Source organism: Cercospora beticola, chromosome 6 (assembly GCF_033473495.1).
Source record: "Cercospora beticola chromosome 6, complete sequence".
Taxonomy (NCBI): domain Eukaryota; kingdom Fungi; phylum Ascomycota; class Dothideomycetes; order Mycosphaerellales; family Mycosphaerellaceae; genus Cercospora; species Cercospora beticola.
Genome location: NC_088940.1, coordinates 2,644,655 through 2,660,261, shown reverse-complemented (window position 1 = coordinate 2,660,261; position 15,607 = coordinate 2,644,655). Strand labels below are relative to the sequence as shown.

Genomic DNA, 15,607 nt, shown 5'->3' with positions numbered 1-15,607 from the left:
GTCGTCTACGATGCACAATGCCCAGAGCAAGCGCCACATCGGATCGCTATCACATTTGCACTCCGATCAGAACCAGAACACAGCGGAAACAGTGGAGCTAGGGCACCATATTCGGAACTGAGCCTGCCATCCACACGCCGTGGACCCACGCCATCATCCACCTTCAGGACGTGCTCACATTCCAGCGGCTTCTTGCTCCGTAGGGAAGTCCCCATTTGGCAATGTCTTCGACGCTTCCTCGGCGGACAGCAAGGGTTGAAGGAATCGTTCACAATCCGTAAGACGATGCTAGATACTCCAGTTGCTACTGGTATGGACATGCTGCACCACATACTCTTTCATCATGAGCCAAGTCGATATATCTGGTCTGGTTGAATGATCAATGGGCCGCCTCAGTTATCATCATTTCAAAGCGAAGCAACAATCCATATAAGCGTATTCTGAATTTTAGGCAGCACATACTTGTCTCCTAAGGTCCAGCTTGCAGCAGCTCTCTCAGACGAGCCCCTCGGCCATCGTCTTCTGATGACCTATGGCTTTCTGCGCCGCTTCGAGCTCGCCTTTGCAGCAGACACCGTGATGGAGAATTATGGAGTCGTCCGAAAGTAGTGAAGTTGGAAATAGCATCGGGTGCTCTGGTGTATATGTCTCCTACATACTGACCCTTCAATGCACATGCCCAAATTGCGTAAGCAACGGCAACAGCATCCCTCCTACTGTAACCAAAATATCCGAAACGCCCCTTTCCTCTACACTCTTTGTCGCAGGCGGACTCCCTCCATAGCCCTCTTCCATCGGCACGCCCGCATACCCATTCATGCCGCTCTCGCCTTGCCCGTGAGCAGAATGCGATCCTGCTAAGGTGTGCATCGCAACGTATAGGAACGTGCCGCCACTGAAGAGCAGCAACGTACCAGTGAAGAATTCTGTGCTTGCACTTTCTACGTCTCCGCCGTACCCAAATCCATGAATGGCCAGAAAGGTGAAGATAGCTCCTATGGGCGCAGCTGCGGAGAAGACAATGAGATGCGTTCTCGCTGTTCGTTTTGAAAGGCCTTGTTTGAGGAGGACTGATGTCAAACCGAACGCTGCTGGGGCTTTGTGGATCATCAATGCCAGGAAGATGATGAAACTCAAGTTGCTGCTCGACGTTGACGATGCGCCGAGGGCGATGCCGTCTGCTGCGGCGTGAATGACCAAGCCAATGGTTGTGGAACTTGGACGAGATGTCGGCGCTTGCGCGGTCTCGGCGATGGGCTCTGGTGCATCTCCAGGTGGCATGCCGTTCGTGAAGCTGAAGGAATTGAGGTTGATCTGGAAGCTCTGCGGTCGCGAGCTCTTGTGGAGATGTCGCGGGAGGGTGTCGATGAGGTACATCAATATGAAACCGAATATCATGGACACTCCGATCCAGACGTGTGGTTCGCGATCCACAGGCTCTGGTGCTGGGCTTGGGGCACTGGGTGGGGTGACAACTACTCCTGGCTCATGGCCTGGGTCCGAGGATGCGGGATTCGAGCCTTCGGCCTGCGGCGCAGTCTGAAATCCATCGTCTGGGCCACTTCTGAAGCCCGGGTGTGTATTGGCATTCACTTCCAGCGCTGCTGCCACTGGCGAGTCCCGAGCAATGATACTTCGGTCCTCCTTAGGCCATTCCCTCGCGAGCGCAAGTCCTCTCGCTGCGACATTCGCGTTGTGTCCATGATCGCTCCCACTCGCTGCATATAATGTTTCGACGCCCTCCGGTATGATGACGATCAATGCGGTGCCGACCAGTACGCCAGTCCCCAATGCTGTGATCAGGCGCAATTGGCGTGGTGTGAGGGCGAACGAGAGAGGGAGGATGCCAGCAGCGAAGGAACTTGAAATTGTCAATAACGTGCTGTCTATGCTATGCGACCACATTCACTTACGCGCCTGCCATGACAAGGCTCAATAAGAGCAGCAGCAGGAGTCCGTCCCACATCTTGACTCGGGAGTGTTTATTGCGCCAAAGCGTACTGCTCAACCTCCTGCAAAGACTGGCAACTGACAACCATTGGACCACGATCTCCTCGAATTCTCAAATACCGCTGCGATGCCCGAAACACACAATCGTCAAGTCGTATAGGTCGTAAAGTGAGTGCATGTGAAAGCCGAATGGGAGAGCGAGTTGTTTAAAGTTGGCAGTTCGGAGCTGAGGCCAGTTCGCGCTCCGAGCTTCAAACGTCAGTCGCGTCTTCTCTGTCGCGTGTTACACGTCCTTCCACTAGCGTCGCGGCAGCCTCCAGCAAACGCTGCTCATCAACATCGCTAATACCAACACCGGACATATCACACCGCCTTCGCGACGCACACAATGGCTCACCAACCGACCATCGACATGGAGGACGATGACGAGTTGACGGCCGAGATTCAAGCGCAAGTGGACGAATGGTCCAGCAACAGCAACGAATGCTTCACGATTCAACTCACTCGCCAAGATGGCTCAGTTGTGGCCTCATTCCAACCGGAGTTCACATATGCCATGTTTGGCGATGAGGAAGCCATCTTTGGGTACCAAAACCTAGGCATCACTTTATCCTTCCAAGCAGATCACCTTGACCCTCAATTACACATCAAATACGGCAAGAAGTTCCCAGCCCAGGGCGAAGTGAGACCCACAGATATCAAGACTGCTCTGAAAGAGTTTCTGCCTGCTTCAGCGTTCGACAAGGATACATCGAAACGTACCACCGACTTCAGACCTCCGGGCGAAAAGATCCACTCCTACACGAGGAATGGAAAGAGCTACGAGACATATTGCGCTAGCTTGGCTGATCCAGCGGCGCGAGAGATTCTTGAGAACATGCAGATACTGGTGCCCATGTTCATTGACGGCGGGAGCATGTTGGAGCTGGAGCAGGATTGGACAGCCGCCCGCTGGAAGATATTCTTAGTCTACGAGGTCGACAAGTCCGCGTACACCTTCGCAGGCTATGGCACATCATATCGCAACTTCACATTCCCCGAGCGCAAGAAGGCCGTGCAGTTTGATCCGTTCTCGCCGTCATCGCAGGGGTTGGATGCCTTCCTTATTGTGGATGGCAAGACCAACGAGCTTGCGCAGCCACCGGATTTCGCTTCGCCTCTCGACCTACCATGCCGTGAGCGATTATCGCAGTTCCTCATGCTTCCTCCATGGCATGGTGCCGGACACGGGCAAGAACTCTACAATACGATGTTCAGGCATCTCACATCTCCCGAGTGTGTACGCGAGTTCACAGTGGAGGATCCAAACGAGAAGTTCGATGACCTGCGAGACTTTTGTGACTTGCTAAATCTGCGAGCGAACTTTCCCGATTTTGCAGGCCTCCAGATCCAGAGCGATCTGTCTCCCGACAAGATCGATCCAAAACTCAGTATCCCAGTCGATCTAATCGTACCTGTTGGCGTGCGCAAGGACATCATGATGAGAACAAAAATCATGCCCCGCCAATTCGACAGACTGGTAGAAATGCACACACTCTCTCGCATCCCTCATCAGAATCGCTCCCGGAGCCGTATCACTAAGAAGTTGAAGGCGAGCAATGAGAACGATAGAGCCTACTACCTCTGGCGACTGTACGCCAAGCATCGGCTGTACATCTTCAACAAGGATCAGCTTGCACAGATCGAGCACCAGGAGCGCGTGGAAAAGCTGGAGTCCGCGCTCGACAGCGTTGAGCATGCCTATACCGAAATGATCGAAAGAATCGAAGAGCGCGAAACGGCCATCGCCAATGGCGAAATTGAGAGCAGTGACAATGCTGCTACGAAGGCTGGCGCTGCCAAACGTAAGCGGCCGACCATTACAGACGATGAAGACGAGGAGATGGATCAGGCTGCTTCACCTGTCGACACAGTTGCCGAGGTGGATGCCAACGGGCATAAAAAGGCGCGAGTGGCTTGAGATCTGCTTCCGACAAACAGGGTGGAGCATCTTACAACAGGTACGAACCATGAAACGCAAGAAATCAGGGCGTCTTTGAGTCAGGTTGAGACTAGGCTCGCGAGCGCCACGTGCATCATGCATTCACTCGCGCTTCGAATGCGCATTTACCGACACGATAGCCGCCGCTTGCCGGCGTGTAATGAACTGTCAACCTGAAGTTTGCGCATTCCCGAAATGGAAAGTCGCGTCTCCTGACAGGGCCAATGGGCAGGGTTGCTGGACCTGATGCGACACAGACACACGGTTGAGTGCGGGAATAGCATGGGATTGCCAGACACGATCCAGGTGTCAAGTCTGCGCAAAGGCAAATCGGAACCAAGAATGAAGGAAGAAGCGCGAATGATGACGCGAAGCGCGACCCTGGAAAACGTTGATACTTTATCCGATCGTCGAGCTTCATGGACTGCGAACCATTTTAGCGAGCACGGCATGTTCGACTGCCGCAAAATCAATTAATTATACTCGTGATCGTCCAAGCGCTTTGTTGGAATAGGTAGGTGCGCAGTCGTGTGTCGGCCACTTTTTTCTCATCTTGTCCTGGGTTCCTGGCACGCCTGGTTGTGCTAGGCCTACGCAGCGATCTAGCATCTCGCCACAAGCGGAGGCTCGCGCCCAACCTGTCAAGATGGGTGATGGTACGGAACATTCCTATACATTCGCCTCTGCGCATGATCACAGCAGTGCAATACATCGTCCACACCTCGACCCATTTACAGAAGCAGAAACATCGACAGAAACCTCGCCCGATATGCCTTCGCCGGCATATCTACAGAACAATAAGACTTTGAGAGACCTCTCGGGAAAGTGGGTGATGAGCAAGGGCTTGAGTGTAGGCATTCCAAAAGCATTGGAAATTCAAGGTATTACACCCCAACTTCCGCATTTCGACATTGGACAACAAGCCAGATCATCTGTTCTTACTGTTCACAGGCTACCCATCTCCAACGCGCAAAGCACTCCTCACATCTCCCATCTACTTGACGATCACCCAATCGCATTACCCATCCCAACTTCTCATTCGGACTGAGATCCTTCGCCAACCTCGAAGCAACTATTCCTCGCCCTCGCATTCCCCCTCAAGAGCTGGGTTACAACAACAGGTAACGAGCAATTTGGTACCTCCTAGTACGACGGAGCGCTGGTATCCGCCACAAAAGGTTGGGCAGTGGAGCGAGTGGACGAATGGTGTTGTTGAAGTTCCCATGGCGGAGAAGGAGAAGAGTTGGAATATGAACTCTCAAACAAGTGATAGGAGAGTTTTGGCAACAAGAGGAAGATGTCGGTGGGTGAGAGGGAGTGAATTCGAACATAAAGAGGGGATTGGATATTTGACTGAGGGACTAGGTGCGTATTTCTTCAAGACATGTCGTTCTCTCGGAATCGTGTTTGAATTGTGGAGCTCAATCCACCTTCGGCCGGAGTTCCGCTGACTTTTTGTCTCTCAGCCCGTTCGGACGAGTTTTTCGAGACCGAAGTGGAATGTCCTGAAGGTGGTTGGCGGAATGTGCAGGTCTGGTTCATGGATCGGGGGAGATTGGTGAAGAGGGTGGTGACGTTTGATATAAGGGAAACAGAAGGGAAGTTTGCTGATGAGGTTCGGAGTGTGGAGTCACCGCCCGGGCGCAGAGCGGAAACGAGGTGGGTATATGAGTTCGAAGGGAGGTAAAGAGGATCATCGACATAAATGTTCTCTACTGCCACGTCAAGAGTTGTGTGAGTGACTTTTTAGAGTTGTGATCGGGAATCGGAGCTGGACTCCACCTTCCTCAACCCTTCCTTCCCACTCCAACGTACCAACGACAAAACTGCAACTCCACTGCGACTTTCGATCCTTCTCACGCGGTGTACCCACATGGCCTGAAATTTCGACACAAGCCACCTCTCCGCTTTGCGACTCTTGTGACGCGAATTCCCTTCGAATCTCCAACTACAGCCTGGTCAACAGCACAGGCGTTTCGAGCCCCCAAATGGCTCGATAGGAAATGGCCGGGGAACAGCTACCGGCTCGACCGAGTCGAAACGGTCGTATCTCGCAAGTGGCTAGCTGCCTCGACATCTTCGGCACTGGTTGAAGATTTCTCCTTGTCAACTTCACCTGCTTCCTCACAGTCGCAGAAGACACAGATCCCTCCAGCATTGCCATGAGTCACGAGATGGTCAGTGGCTCTTCATTTCGTCGACAGCTCCTTTGGGCTGCAACTATCTTCTGGTCTCCACTTGACCAAGTCAGAGCTACGCGATGCGACCTCTTGTTATACCCGACATTGTCGACTGTTCGGGGGAGACATGCGGCGTTGGAGCTGGTTCTTCTTTAATATCAGCATCGCCGCTGTCTGTCATGAAGTGGTCGATATTGAGGGCATTGTCTTTGCTGAAGACTTGTTGTGGGGCCTCCTTCAGTTGGCTGACGACCTTTTCGAGATCTGCTCCCAGACGAATGATGGCAAGTATCATGGACTGCAAATCATGGTCAGCATGGCCTGCCACTCATGCCACGGCATTTGGCACAACCCACCGACTCTTCATCCGACCTCGTGCGCAGCTGGTCGAACAGGAATTCTAGATTATCTGATTTGGCTGTCGCCTCGTCAAGCTTCATCTGGAATCAGATAAGTCAGCAAATCTCTTCTGTTACTGCGACAAACAGGCGTTTGAAGCATAAGCGACCGATCTCTCCTCGGTGGATGCCGATGTTCGTACAATGAGCATCTGGAGGTCATGTCGTTTGCTTGTCGCTCTACACACACCTTGAGCCAACCGAGTTTCGTCAATCCCTCTTCGTATTCATACGAGCAATCAACTCCGCGTTGTGTGCAAGGCCCGCAAGAGGGTCGTTCTCCAGAACACTGGGATCTTCTGGTCAGCGATTGGCGATTTGGTGCGAGAAGCTGGCTACCTTTGCCTTCCGCTTGCGACATGGCCAACATGCCACCTCAACAGCCCTCTTGATGCGACCCCTTTCACTACTTGGCGAGGATGTTGCCCGTCGTTTCGTTTTGTCCTGGCACCTGGTGAGTTACGAGCCACCGCCAGATAAGCAGATCCAAACATGAGGCACCTGAGGCGGGAAAACGCACACTTTCTGGCCTGGAATCCGAGGCAGAACCGATACCGTCGACGGTATCGGCGGTGAGCTTACCACGTGTGCTTGACATGACTGCCCAAAGGGTCTTACCGCGTGTGCTGCTGTCAAGCTGACCCTTGTCGTCCGAGATCGAGATTCAAATCAGGCAGATCGTGGCGCCCTATTAGGCGTTGTAGTGCGAAGGGCTGGCGCAAATCTGGGGTCGAAGTGTCTCGAAAAACTTGTATGAGCTTCTTCGAAGATCATGAGCAAGATCCACGTTCTCTCGATATTTTCCCTGGCCACCTGCTACTTCTTCTTGGGCACCTCGCACGCTTCCTCGATAGTCGCCGACGTTATTGGCAGGTAGCTGGCGAGCTTCCTGCACGAGGCAGATCCTTGGTGCTACCTCCGTGGAGACGTCGACGCTGATAAACGAGCCTCGCTTGGCAGAAGTGGGACTGAAAATGTGTTAGGGTGGTTCAATAATGGCGAAGCCTTGCTTGGAGAGAACACGGCCAAGCCAGTTTGGGCATGAAGACAGCGACATCGACCTTACACCATCAAAAAGCAGGAACCACAAATTTTCATACAAGCATGCGATGCGCGACGCATGACGGCGACTTTCATGATCACTGTCATGGTCATCATGCCAGTGTGTGCACCCTAGTCTTGCAGGGTGCCATCTCAGACCGTAAGAAAGAGTCTGGAAACTGACGTGACTGTTCTACTAGCCACGTGCATTGCCCTAAATGCCAGATCCAACCAGGATGGCGGGGAATGGTTGGTGACGGGGAACGACCCGACGTCGAGCGGGTCCACCGATGGTTGCAAGCCCAAGATATAGTCGTCAAAGAGCGGCCGCTGCGTTTTCTCGGCGACGTATCGTGCTGCCGCAACCTATCAATGGAACTCGGCCGAGCGTTGTGTCCGATTCTTACCTCCAATTTCGGCACGACCTCATGCGCCGGACAAGGTCTTGCACTTCTCGCAGTTTTCTCCGAAACAATCTCCTTGCAATTGAGGGATGGCACGTGATCTATAACTCAGTCTTCATGCTGCATGCTGCTCATCGGACCACGAATCTTATATCAGATGTTGCACTTGAGCAACAACTACGACTTCGCGTACTGGTCCACGGGATTTACCCCTTTTAGGCCTGGTATGATCACGGCTTGAGGACGCGATATCATGGTAACACCCACAAAGCTTCAGCAATCTATTCAGCGCCTTGGAGATCTGCAAACACGCAACGCGGTGCGCCCGAAAAGCGCCAGCGCATAAGCACTCTGGATACATTCTTCCAGACAATGCCAGCATAATGGACGGCCACGTCTAGTCGGTCGCTTGGAGAGCAAGAGAGCAGCCCATGAGTAGACAACGCCGCAATGTGCCGCAGCTTTGCATGCATGTAGGACCCAGTGTTGCGCCGATGGCGGACGTTGATCCAAGCAGGTTCGCCTGGGATCGATTGGGCCACGAAGCTCGAACGAGACCGATAGAACGTCGACAGCATCAAGTCCCTCCTCGAGACCCAGCCAGCCAGCACAGCATTACGCACTGCCTACCGTCCTATCACAACTTATGATGGCCCCTGCGACTCAAACGTCGCTCGCAGCGTATGCAGCGTACGATACTGGCAATACGCAGAATGATGCGTTGTAGTACAAGCCTGCCTCTGCGGCCGAGATTACACTCACCTGCACGAGCACGTTAAGACCGGTGCGCTCGTCTTAAAGGCATCGGACTTACGACCGGACAGTTCTGTGGTGCGACCACAGGACGATGAGTGATCAGTATCACGGCAATCGCTGCTCTATTGGGCCAGAATCAGCTCTGGCCCGTCCTCTGCGCGTCAATGGCCAACGATTTAGCTGCCTCCTGAGCCGTCGCCGAGCGCTCCCTGATCCCCAACAAATGCACACATCGAGGAAGAGCATGTCTTGGACCAGTCAAGGGACAATGAAGGCATTCAGTTGCCAGCTGGATTTGACAACCTCGAAACACAGGCAACGGCGACAACTATGAGCATATGTTCTGGCGGCTCATGATCGCTACACAAGATTAATTCTTGCGGAATACATCACTTCCTTCATCCAGGCAAATACCCATCGATCGCCAATCTTTTGCTCGTGCGCTCCGAGCACGGCCGACAATTGCGCGTCCTCAGGCGCACGACTCACCGCGTAGTCATTCAAATGCAGATTAGCAAGACGTGTTCGACGGGCTTTCTGAGATGAACACACAAAGGAAGCCGCGCGTAGTCAGAAATCGAACCTGCATCTCAAGACTAGGGAGTGAGCACTGGCATTGTCACTCTGCCTCTGCCGGATCGGACAGCGAATTGCATTCATTCAGCTCTGATCAGAGGGACACGGAAGCCCAGGCACGGACAAGCTCCTGCAAATGTCCAACGAAGCTCTTCTTGTTGGTCGGATGTTCCTTCAAACGAAGCTCCATCGGACCAGGACCAGTGCTAATCCACATAACTTCCCCTGAATGGCCTCATGGCTTCATGACCTGAACAACTGAGGCAATACAGCATTCATCACCTGTGACCCGAGCAGACAGCAATTGATTGACGACCAAATTCAACACTCATCCAGTCTCCCGGCCCGCTTTGCTTGAGATCAGAGATGCGAGCGTGGTAAGTGTGGATGAGCCGGCCAACACGGTATCTCATTGATCTTTGGGACGCTACACAATGCTGACCGATAGCGCACACACGAATTGTGCATGTCGCAAGTCAACGCTGCATTCCAGTGGACGCTCTTCGAGGCTTGACGCTTGTCTCGTAGCAGAGGCAAACGACAGAGGGCTTAAGACATCACAAAGTCGGCTTTAAATTATCACGTATCGATCGAGCCTCGCGACATCATTGCAAGGCGCGCATCGCTCGATAACTCGACCACTAGAGGGTTGAAACTACGGCCAGACTCTAGTAGGTCTGCGGTTGTAGAGAGCTCAGCTCTCGGGCCGACGTCTAAGCCCTAATCAAATGAAACGTGGCAGGCTGATTGAGAACTAACCTCCTACAATGTGCTCCGAGCAAGTACAGGACAAGCGAGGTGAATAGTCGCAGCGTGGTCTGTGCTCACGGCTACAATTTACATCCGTCACAAGTCCAAAAGTGCCAGAAAAACAACTCGCTCGGCGCCGAAAACGCTTTGCGCTTCGCACAGATTCAGTCTTTTGTCACATCCTACAGCCGTGAGGATTGCGCTTACGCATACGCATACGGATGAAACGGTCTTTTCTTTCTTGTCCCGCACTCCTACCCGGTGGCACTACATTCTTGGTGTAATTTCTCTCAGGAGACCAGCAGTGGTCATGATTCAGAAACACAAAGATGTGACCCCTGATATGAATCAGTGTGTTGTATAATTAAGCGAGGTGTGTAGGATTCCAAGATTTCATGATTCGAATCTTGTATTCTTGCATATTTTGTGGAGGAAGGTCTCGGCGTGCCACGTGTGCAGCTGTCAGTCTAGCCCGCGGTCTGCGGGAAGTGGGTTCTGGCCTGCAGTACGTATGCAGGAGCGCTAGCGTGGTTGGTGTGGCAGATGACCGGTGACATACCTCCCAGTTATAGCAGAGGGATTGATGCTGTCCAACTTGGTGAACAGCTGAGTAGTAGTATCATCAAGGTGAGATTGCTGGATGAGGCTGACACCACCTCGAATAACATGGAGCGTTGAATGTCGTAGAATAGTACTCGAACGCGAAGAAGTCCTCCCGTGCAATTCCAAAGAGCATGTCACTTCCCTTGTGCTGTCCATCGTAAAGTCAATGTGTTCGAGGGGAACATCGTGCAGGTCGCAGTCGTAGCCGCAGAGTGTTAGTCATTTGCAGAGCTTGACTTGCGACAACTCCCAGTTTTCCTGTCGAGTCGACTGGCAGCTTTTTTTCTTGCCAGGATGCCAGACAAATTACCCTGCCTTTTGGAGCTTGTGCGGACTACAGGTTTCCGGAGGGCGGGTGCAGTATCTCACGCTTGGGAAGCGTTTTCAGACTGTATAGTGTCTTGCGAACCCTATGCAGTCCCTTGCTCGTGCTTCTCCCGATGACAGTGAAGCACGCGAATGCTAAACAACAGAGCTGGCAGAATGTTTCGTCCTTCGAAGAATTCGTATGACGTGATGGTGCTTAGTCTAACGGAGACTACGACTTGATTTCGACGTCGCTTGCCAGGCAATTTCTCAGCCGGTTCGACACATGGGTCTTTTGGTTGACGGTACTGATATTCGTTCGCGTCGGCAACATCGCCTCGTCCATGGACTCGAACTAGCTACCTTTGTTTGAATGGCTGCAGTGGCTGCACCTTCAGGTTTCGTCGTGTTTGCTCGGTCGAGAGCATGCTCTTGGAGATGGATTCCAAGCACAACTACAAGCATCAGTGCCAGCAGATCCGCACATTCTGAAGGATCAAAGCCACAGCAAATGATATATGTCAGACCACTTGGAACTATTGTCAGCGTGAATCCTCCCAATCGAGCACAATCTTACCCAATCTGGTGATATTTCGACATTCATTACAGACGGTCGGATTAGCAGTCCCTGCGAAAGACATTATTGTACTCGCTCAAGAACGAACTTTCATGTTGGAAATTGTCCTCCTCGACTGGCCAAAGACCGCTTAGGGACATTGCCTACACTGGCACGAAGACTGGCCGAGGCAACCGATATGGAGAGAGCAGACCAAGATCGAGCAGACTTTTCCAGTTATAAAACAATCGTGCTGCTCACGTTTCCTCATCCATTATCAAGTATGACATGCATTTGAGAGACGATCTTGATGAGACACCTTCTTAGTCATGAGCTCGGTCTGCCAGCGTGAAGACCGCCTTTGCCGGAGTATGCAATGTGATTGTTGTTGGCGCAGACCGTCGTGGATGAAGTGAGCCCGCATCTTGTTTTTGCCACGATGTGGAGGGTCGGGACATGATTCTGATCCCTGGTTCTTACTGATGAAAGGACAATGCTCTATTCTAACTCCGTCAAGAACATGTGCTGTCTGCCACTTTCAACTTGCATTTGTGCTGCTCGTGCACGTTGGTTCGATCTGGCTTGGGGTATCATGGCGGCTGTGGGGGTCATTGAACAGCCGGAAATACGATAGCGCCAACATTGGGAGCAGCGCACGATAAATGAAGAAGTTGATAAATGCCTCGCAGGAGTGTGGTCGCTGCCAATTGTCACGAAGCGGAAGGCAAAGCCGATGGTAGCCCCCCAGGCAGTCTGTGCACGTCCCGGTCGCTCCCGCATTTGGCGAGAAGCAACCGGGATGCGGGCCCCTCCAAGTGCCCCGCTGGGTTGCGGACTGGAGAAGCAAACGACGCATTCGTTGTAGCCGTTCTGCCAGGCCTCGTGCTGGGCGGCAGAGAGGATACCATAACCGCGGCATTTGTTAATAGCTTGTCATGGTTTAAAGGTAGAGCCATCACCCGACACTGAAGAAAACTGCTGCTTCTCCCCCCAACTTCCCAAGTTCTTTCACCTTGTGACGTTCTTCAGCCCAGCATACTTCATACTCCACTTTGCTGATATCATACTGGGCTTTGCTCCATCACGAAGCTCAGATTTCGTACTTGCTACGTAGTAGGAGGCTGCTCACGAGCAAAACTAGAGTGCACGCTGGGACGATTCTGAAAAGCAATTCCTCAACAATTATACAGCGAAGATGGCATCTGGCGTGAAAGCTGAAGGAGGAGCTGTTGGCGGCGAGAGCATCAACACCGAGATTGTGACACTCTCGCGATACTTGAGTGAGGAGCAGTCAAAACACAAGGAAGCAACAGGAGACTTTACGTATGTGTGAGAAGAAATCTGACCAGCAGATTCACTAACAGACGTGGGACAGGCTGCTGTGCCACGCACTGCAATTCTCCTTCAAGTCGATAGCATATTACATCCGACGAGCCTCGTTGATCAACCTTTCCGGACTTGCGGGATCCTCGAACACAACCGGCGATGACCAGAAAAAGCTTGATGTGATTGGCAACGATGTGTTCATCGCAGCAATGCGTTCGAGCGGCCGTGTCCGTGTCCTGGTCTCAGAAGAAGAGGAGGAAGCTATCATCTTTGACAACAACCCTCATGCACGCTACGCTATTGCCTGCGATCCCATCGATGGCAGTAGCAACTTGGATGCTGGTGTGTCAGTGGGCACAATCTTCGGCATCTACAGACTCGAGGAGGGTGCAAAGGGCACGAAAGAGGACCTGCTCCGGCCAGGTACCGATCTCGTTGCAGCTGGGTTCACCATGTACGGTGCATCGGCTCAGCTTGTGCTCACCATGAAGGGCGGTGCTGTCAATGGCTTCACCATGGATAATGCCCTCGGCGAGTTCATCCTTACACACCCGAACATGCAGATGCCCAAGCGAAGAGCAATCTACAGCTGTAACGAGGGTAACAGCAAATACTGGGGAGAGCCAGTCAAGGAGTGGGTGGAGAGCCTGAAGAACGCCGAGAAGCCATATTCTGCAAGATACATCGGATCCATGGTGGCCGATGCCTACCGGACACTGCTGTACGGAGGCATCTTCGCCTACCCAGCCGACAAGAAGTCGCCGAAGGGCAAGCTCCGAATTCTGTACGAGTGCGGTCCCATGGCCATGGTTTTCGAGCAAGGTGAGTTGCAAATTGTTTGGATCCTCCAAGAAGAGATTTGGCTAACAGAATGCAGCTGGTGGTCAAGCCGTGGACAGCAACATGCGCCGGATGTTGACTGTCGTGCCTGAACACATCCACGACCGAAGCGGTATTTTCTTGGGCAGTTACGATGAGGTGCAAAAGGTCATTGATATCCACAAGAAGCATGGTATGACAGCATAAGTGCGGCCAGAAGCAAATGAAGGCGTTGTCCGGTGGAGGTTCACCACAGACTTGATAGCGCATGAATCATCAAGCACTTCGTCGTTTCAGAGCAATCTAGTGGCTGAGTGATCGCGTATTTGATATAGCAAGGCCGCGGAGTTGGTCATACCTTGTGCTGCGACGCGTGATGATTTTCCTTTACGCGTCGTCTCTGTGTAAGGCTGTGAGATCAAGATCCACGAACTGGCTGTCCCTCAACGCGATGTCACTGCGCTCCAATGAGTCCGGTATGATCTGTAGAATATCGTACAAAATGGAATCCGGCAGTGTCCCATGCGATACGAGATTGTGCTCCTCTGGGCCAAAAATATCGCCGAGCGCGAAGCCTGATCACGACACAACCCGCGAATCATCTCAAACTCAATTGCAACTTCCAAGCCACACCTTTCCAGCATCAGCCATGCCATCTTCAACCTCATTATTCTCGCCGCCTCCGCTAAATCACACACTGTCAAGAAAGTCAAGACCCGGATGAGCCTCCGCGTATACCCAGTGTGCTTACCGCACCTTCCGCAATCCATGTGACAGCAGGTCGTGAAAAGTTGCCCTACTTCTCACCATAGACATCTCTGCCGTGCGCTATGACCATCATCTAAGTAGAAGAAAATGGTAGACTTCGGTATGTCTTTGAGCTATAAGCAACAATTCCGGGAAAATATTGCTGAAACGAGCAGGCTCATGGGGCGACCTTGCCCTGCGCACTTTCGTGAACGTCAGCCCTTCGCCGCAGTGGGCGAATAGACAGATTGAGCCGTTCCTGGGACTTCCGTTTGGAACATACTTGCGTTCTCCGCCACCGACTAGACCGAGGCGGTTGACGGCGCCGCTCGATTCATCCCAGGACAGTATCTGGCAGAGACTGCAGGTCTTGGCGTATATGGAAGCGGAACAGCGATGCAGTGAGCAAGAACAGTCCGGATTCCTGTCAAAGTTGCCGTACGATGTGAGAGTCATCATCTATGAGATGGTGCTCGGAGGCCAAGTCTTCCACTGCTATGCCCAGAATGCGAAGAGTCGCATCACTCATTATGTATGCAACCGGCCGGAGCAGATCGAAGAGGAAGGCTCCCAGCACAAATGCTCCGACGCCTTCTACGACCAGCGTCCCTCAGTCACGAGAAGGAGTGCTATGTCAGGACTCCTCGCTCCGCTTTTGACCTGCCGTAAAATGTACTCAGAAGCCGTTCCTATCCTCTACGGCAGCAACACCTTCGTGTTCAGTCAAAATTTCGCAGCTTTCGGCCTCTTGAAGCTCAAGCTCCCTCAGCAAAGACTGCCTTGCTTTCGCCGATTTCGTTTGCACATGCGCATCCCAAGGCATCCGGACCTCAACAATCGAGCGAATCGCGACTGGGCAGACTTGTGGAGATTCTTTGGGACAGACATGACAGGTCTGCAGTCTTTGTACCTTGAGATACAAATGCTTCAGCCGACAGAGGCGCAGATTGAGGAGACACCGGACGATCAGGCGTCGAGTTGGCTCAAGCCGGTCGTTGTCATGGCTGTTGAAGCGCAACGGGCTCGTGGCTGTCAGGTTGAGATCGAGATTCGAGGCGTTAAACATCGTCCGGCACAGATATACGTGGAACTTGCGGGAAGTTTCCCAGATGCCGCCGAAACAGAAATCATGGACCAGAGTTGTGCTGTTTTCCACCAACGCATCAGAACGTCTCTGGGCTGAACACACAGGTCGTTTGCTCCGCGCATCAGAG

General features: G+C 52.6%; 4 protein-coding genes across 4 annotated transcripts; 2 read left to right on the top strand and 2 right to left on the bottom strand.

Annotated features, from left to right (window-relative positions):
* Positions 1-666: 666 nt before the first annotated feature.
* Positions 667-1,966, bottom strand: RHO25_010114 (uncharacterized protein; the record flags this gene model as incomplete). Its single annotated transcript, XM_023601632.2, has 2 exons — positions 667-1,861; positions 1,914-1,966. The coding sequence occupies 2 exons, from the start codon at positions 1,964-1,966 to the stop codon at positions 667-669; spliced, it is 1,248 nt and encodes a 415-aa protein (XP_023453260.1).
* Positions 1,967-2,338: 372 nt separating this feature from the next.
* On the top strand, positions 2,339-3,910 carry RHO25_010113 (uncharacterized protein; the record flags this gene model as incomplete). Its single annotated transcript, XM_023601631.2, has 1 exon — positions 2,339-3,910. One exon carries the CDS (start codon positions 2,339-2,341, stop codon positions 3,908-3,910), a length of 1,572 nt encoding a protein of 523 aa, XP_023453259.1.
* Positions 3,911-6,184: 2,274 nt separating this feature from the next.
* Positions 6,185-7,107, bottom strand: RHO25_010112 (uncharacterized protein; the record flags this gene model as incomplete). The annotated part of the gene is made up of 5 exons (XM_023601630.2): positions 6,185-6,409; positions 6,468-6,551; positions 6,700-6,798; positions 6,849-6,953; positions 7,030-7,107. 5 exons carry the CDS (start codon positions 7,105-7,107, stop codon positions 6,185-6,187), a joined length of 591 nt encoding a protein of 196 aa, XP_023453797.1.
* A 5,589-nt stretch (positions 7,108-12,696) lies between these two features.
* RHO25_010111 (uncharacterized protein) lies at positions 12,697-15,576 on the top strand (the record flags this gene model as incomplete). The annotated part of the gene is made up of 4 exons (XM_023601629.2): positions 12,697-12,824; positions 12,877-13,649; positions 13,705-13,839; positions 14,570-15,576. The coding sequence occupies 4 exons, from the start codon at positions 12,697-12,699 to the stop codon at positions 15,574-15,576; spliced, it is 2,043 nt and encodes a 680-aa protein (XP_023453800.2).
* Positions 15,577-15,607: the final 31 nt, after the last annotated feature.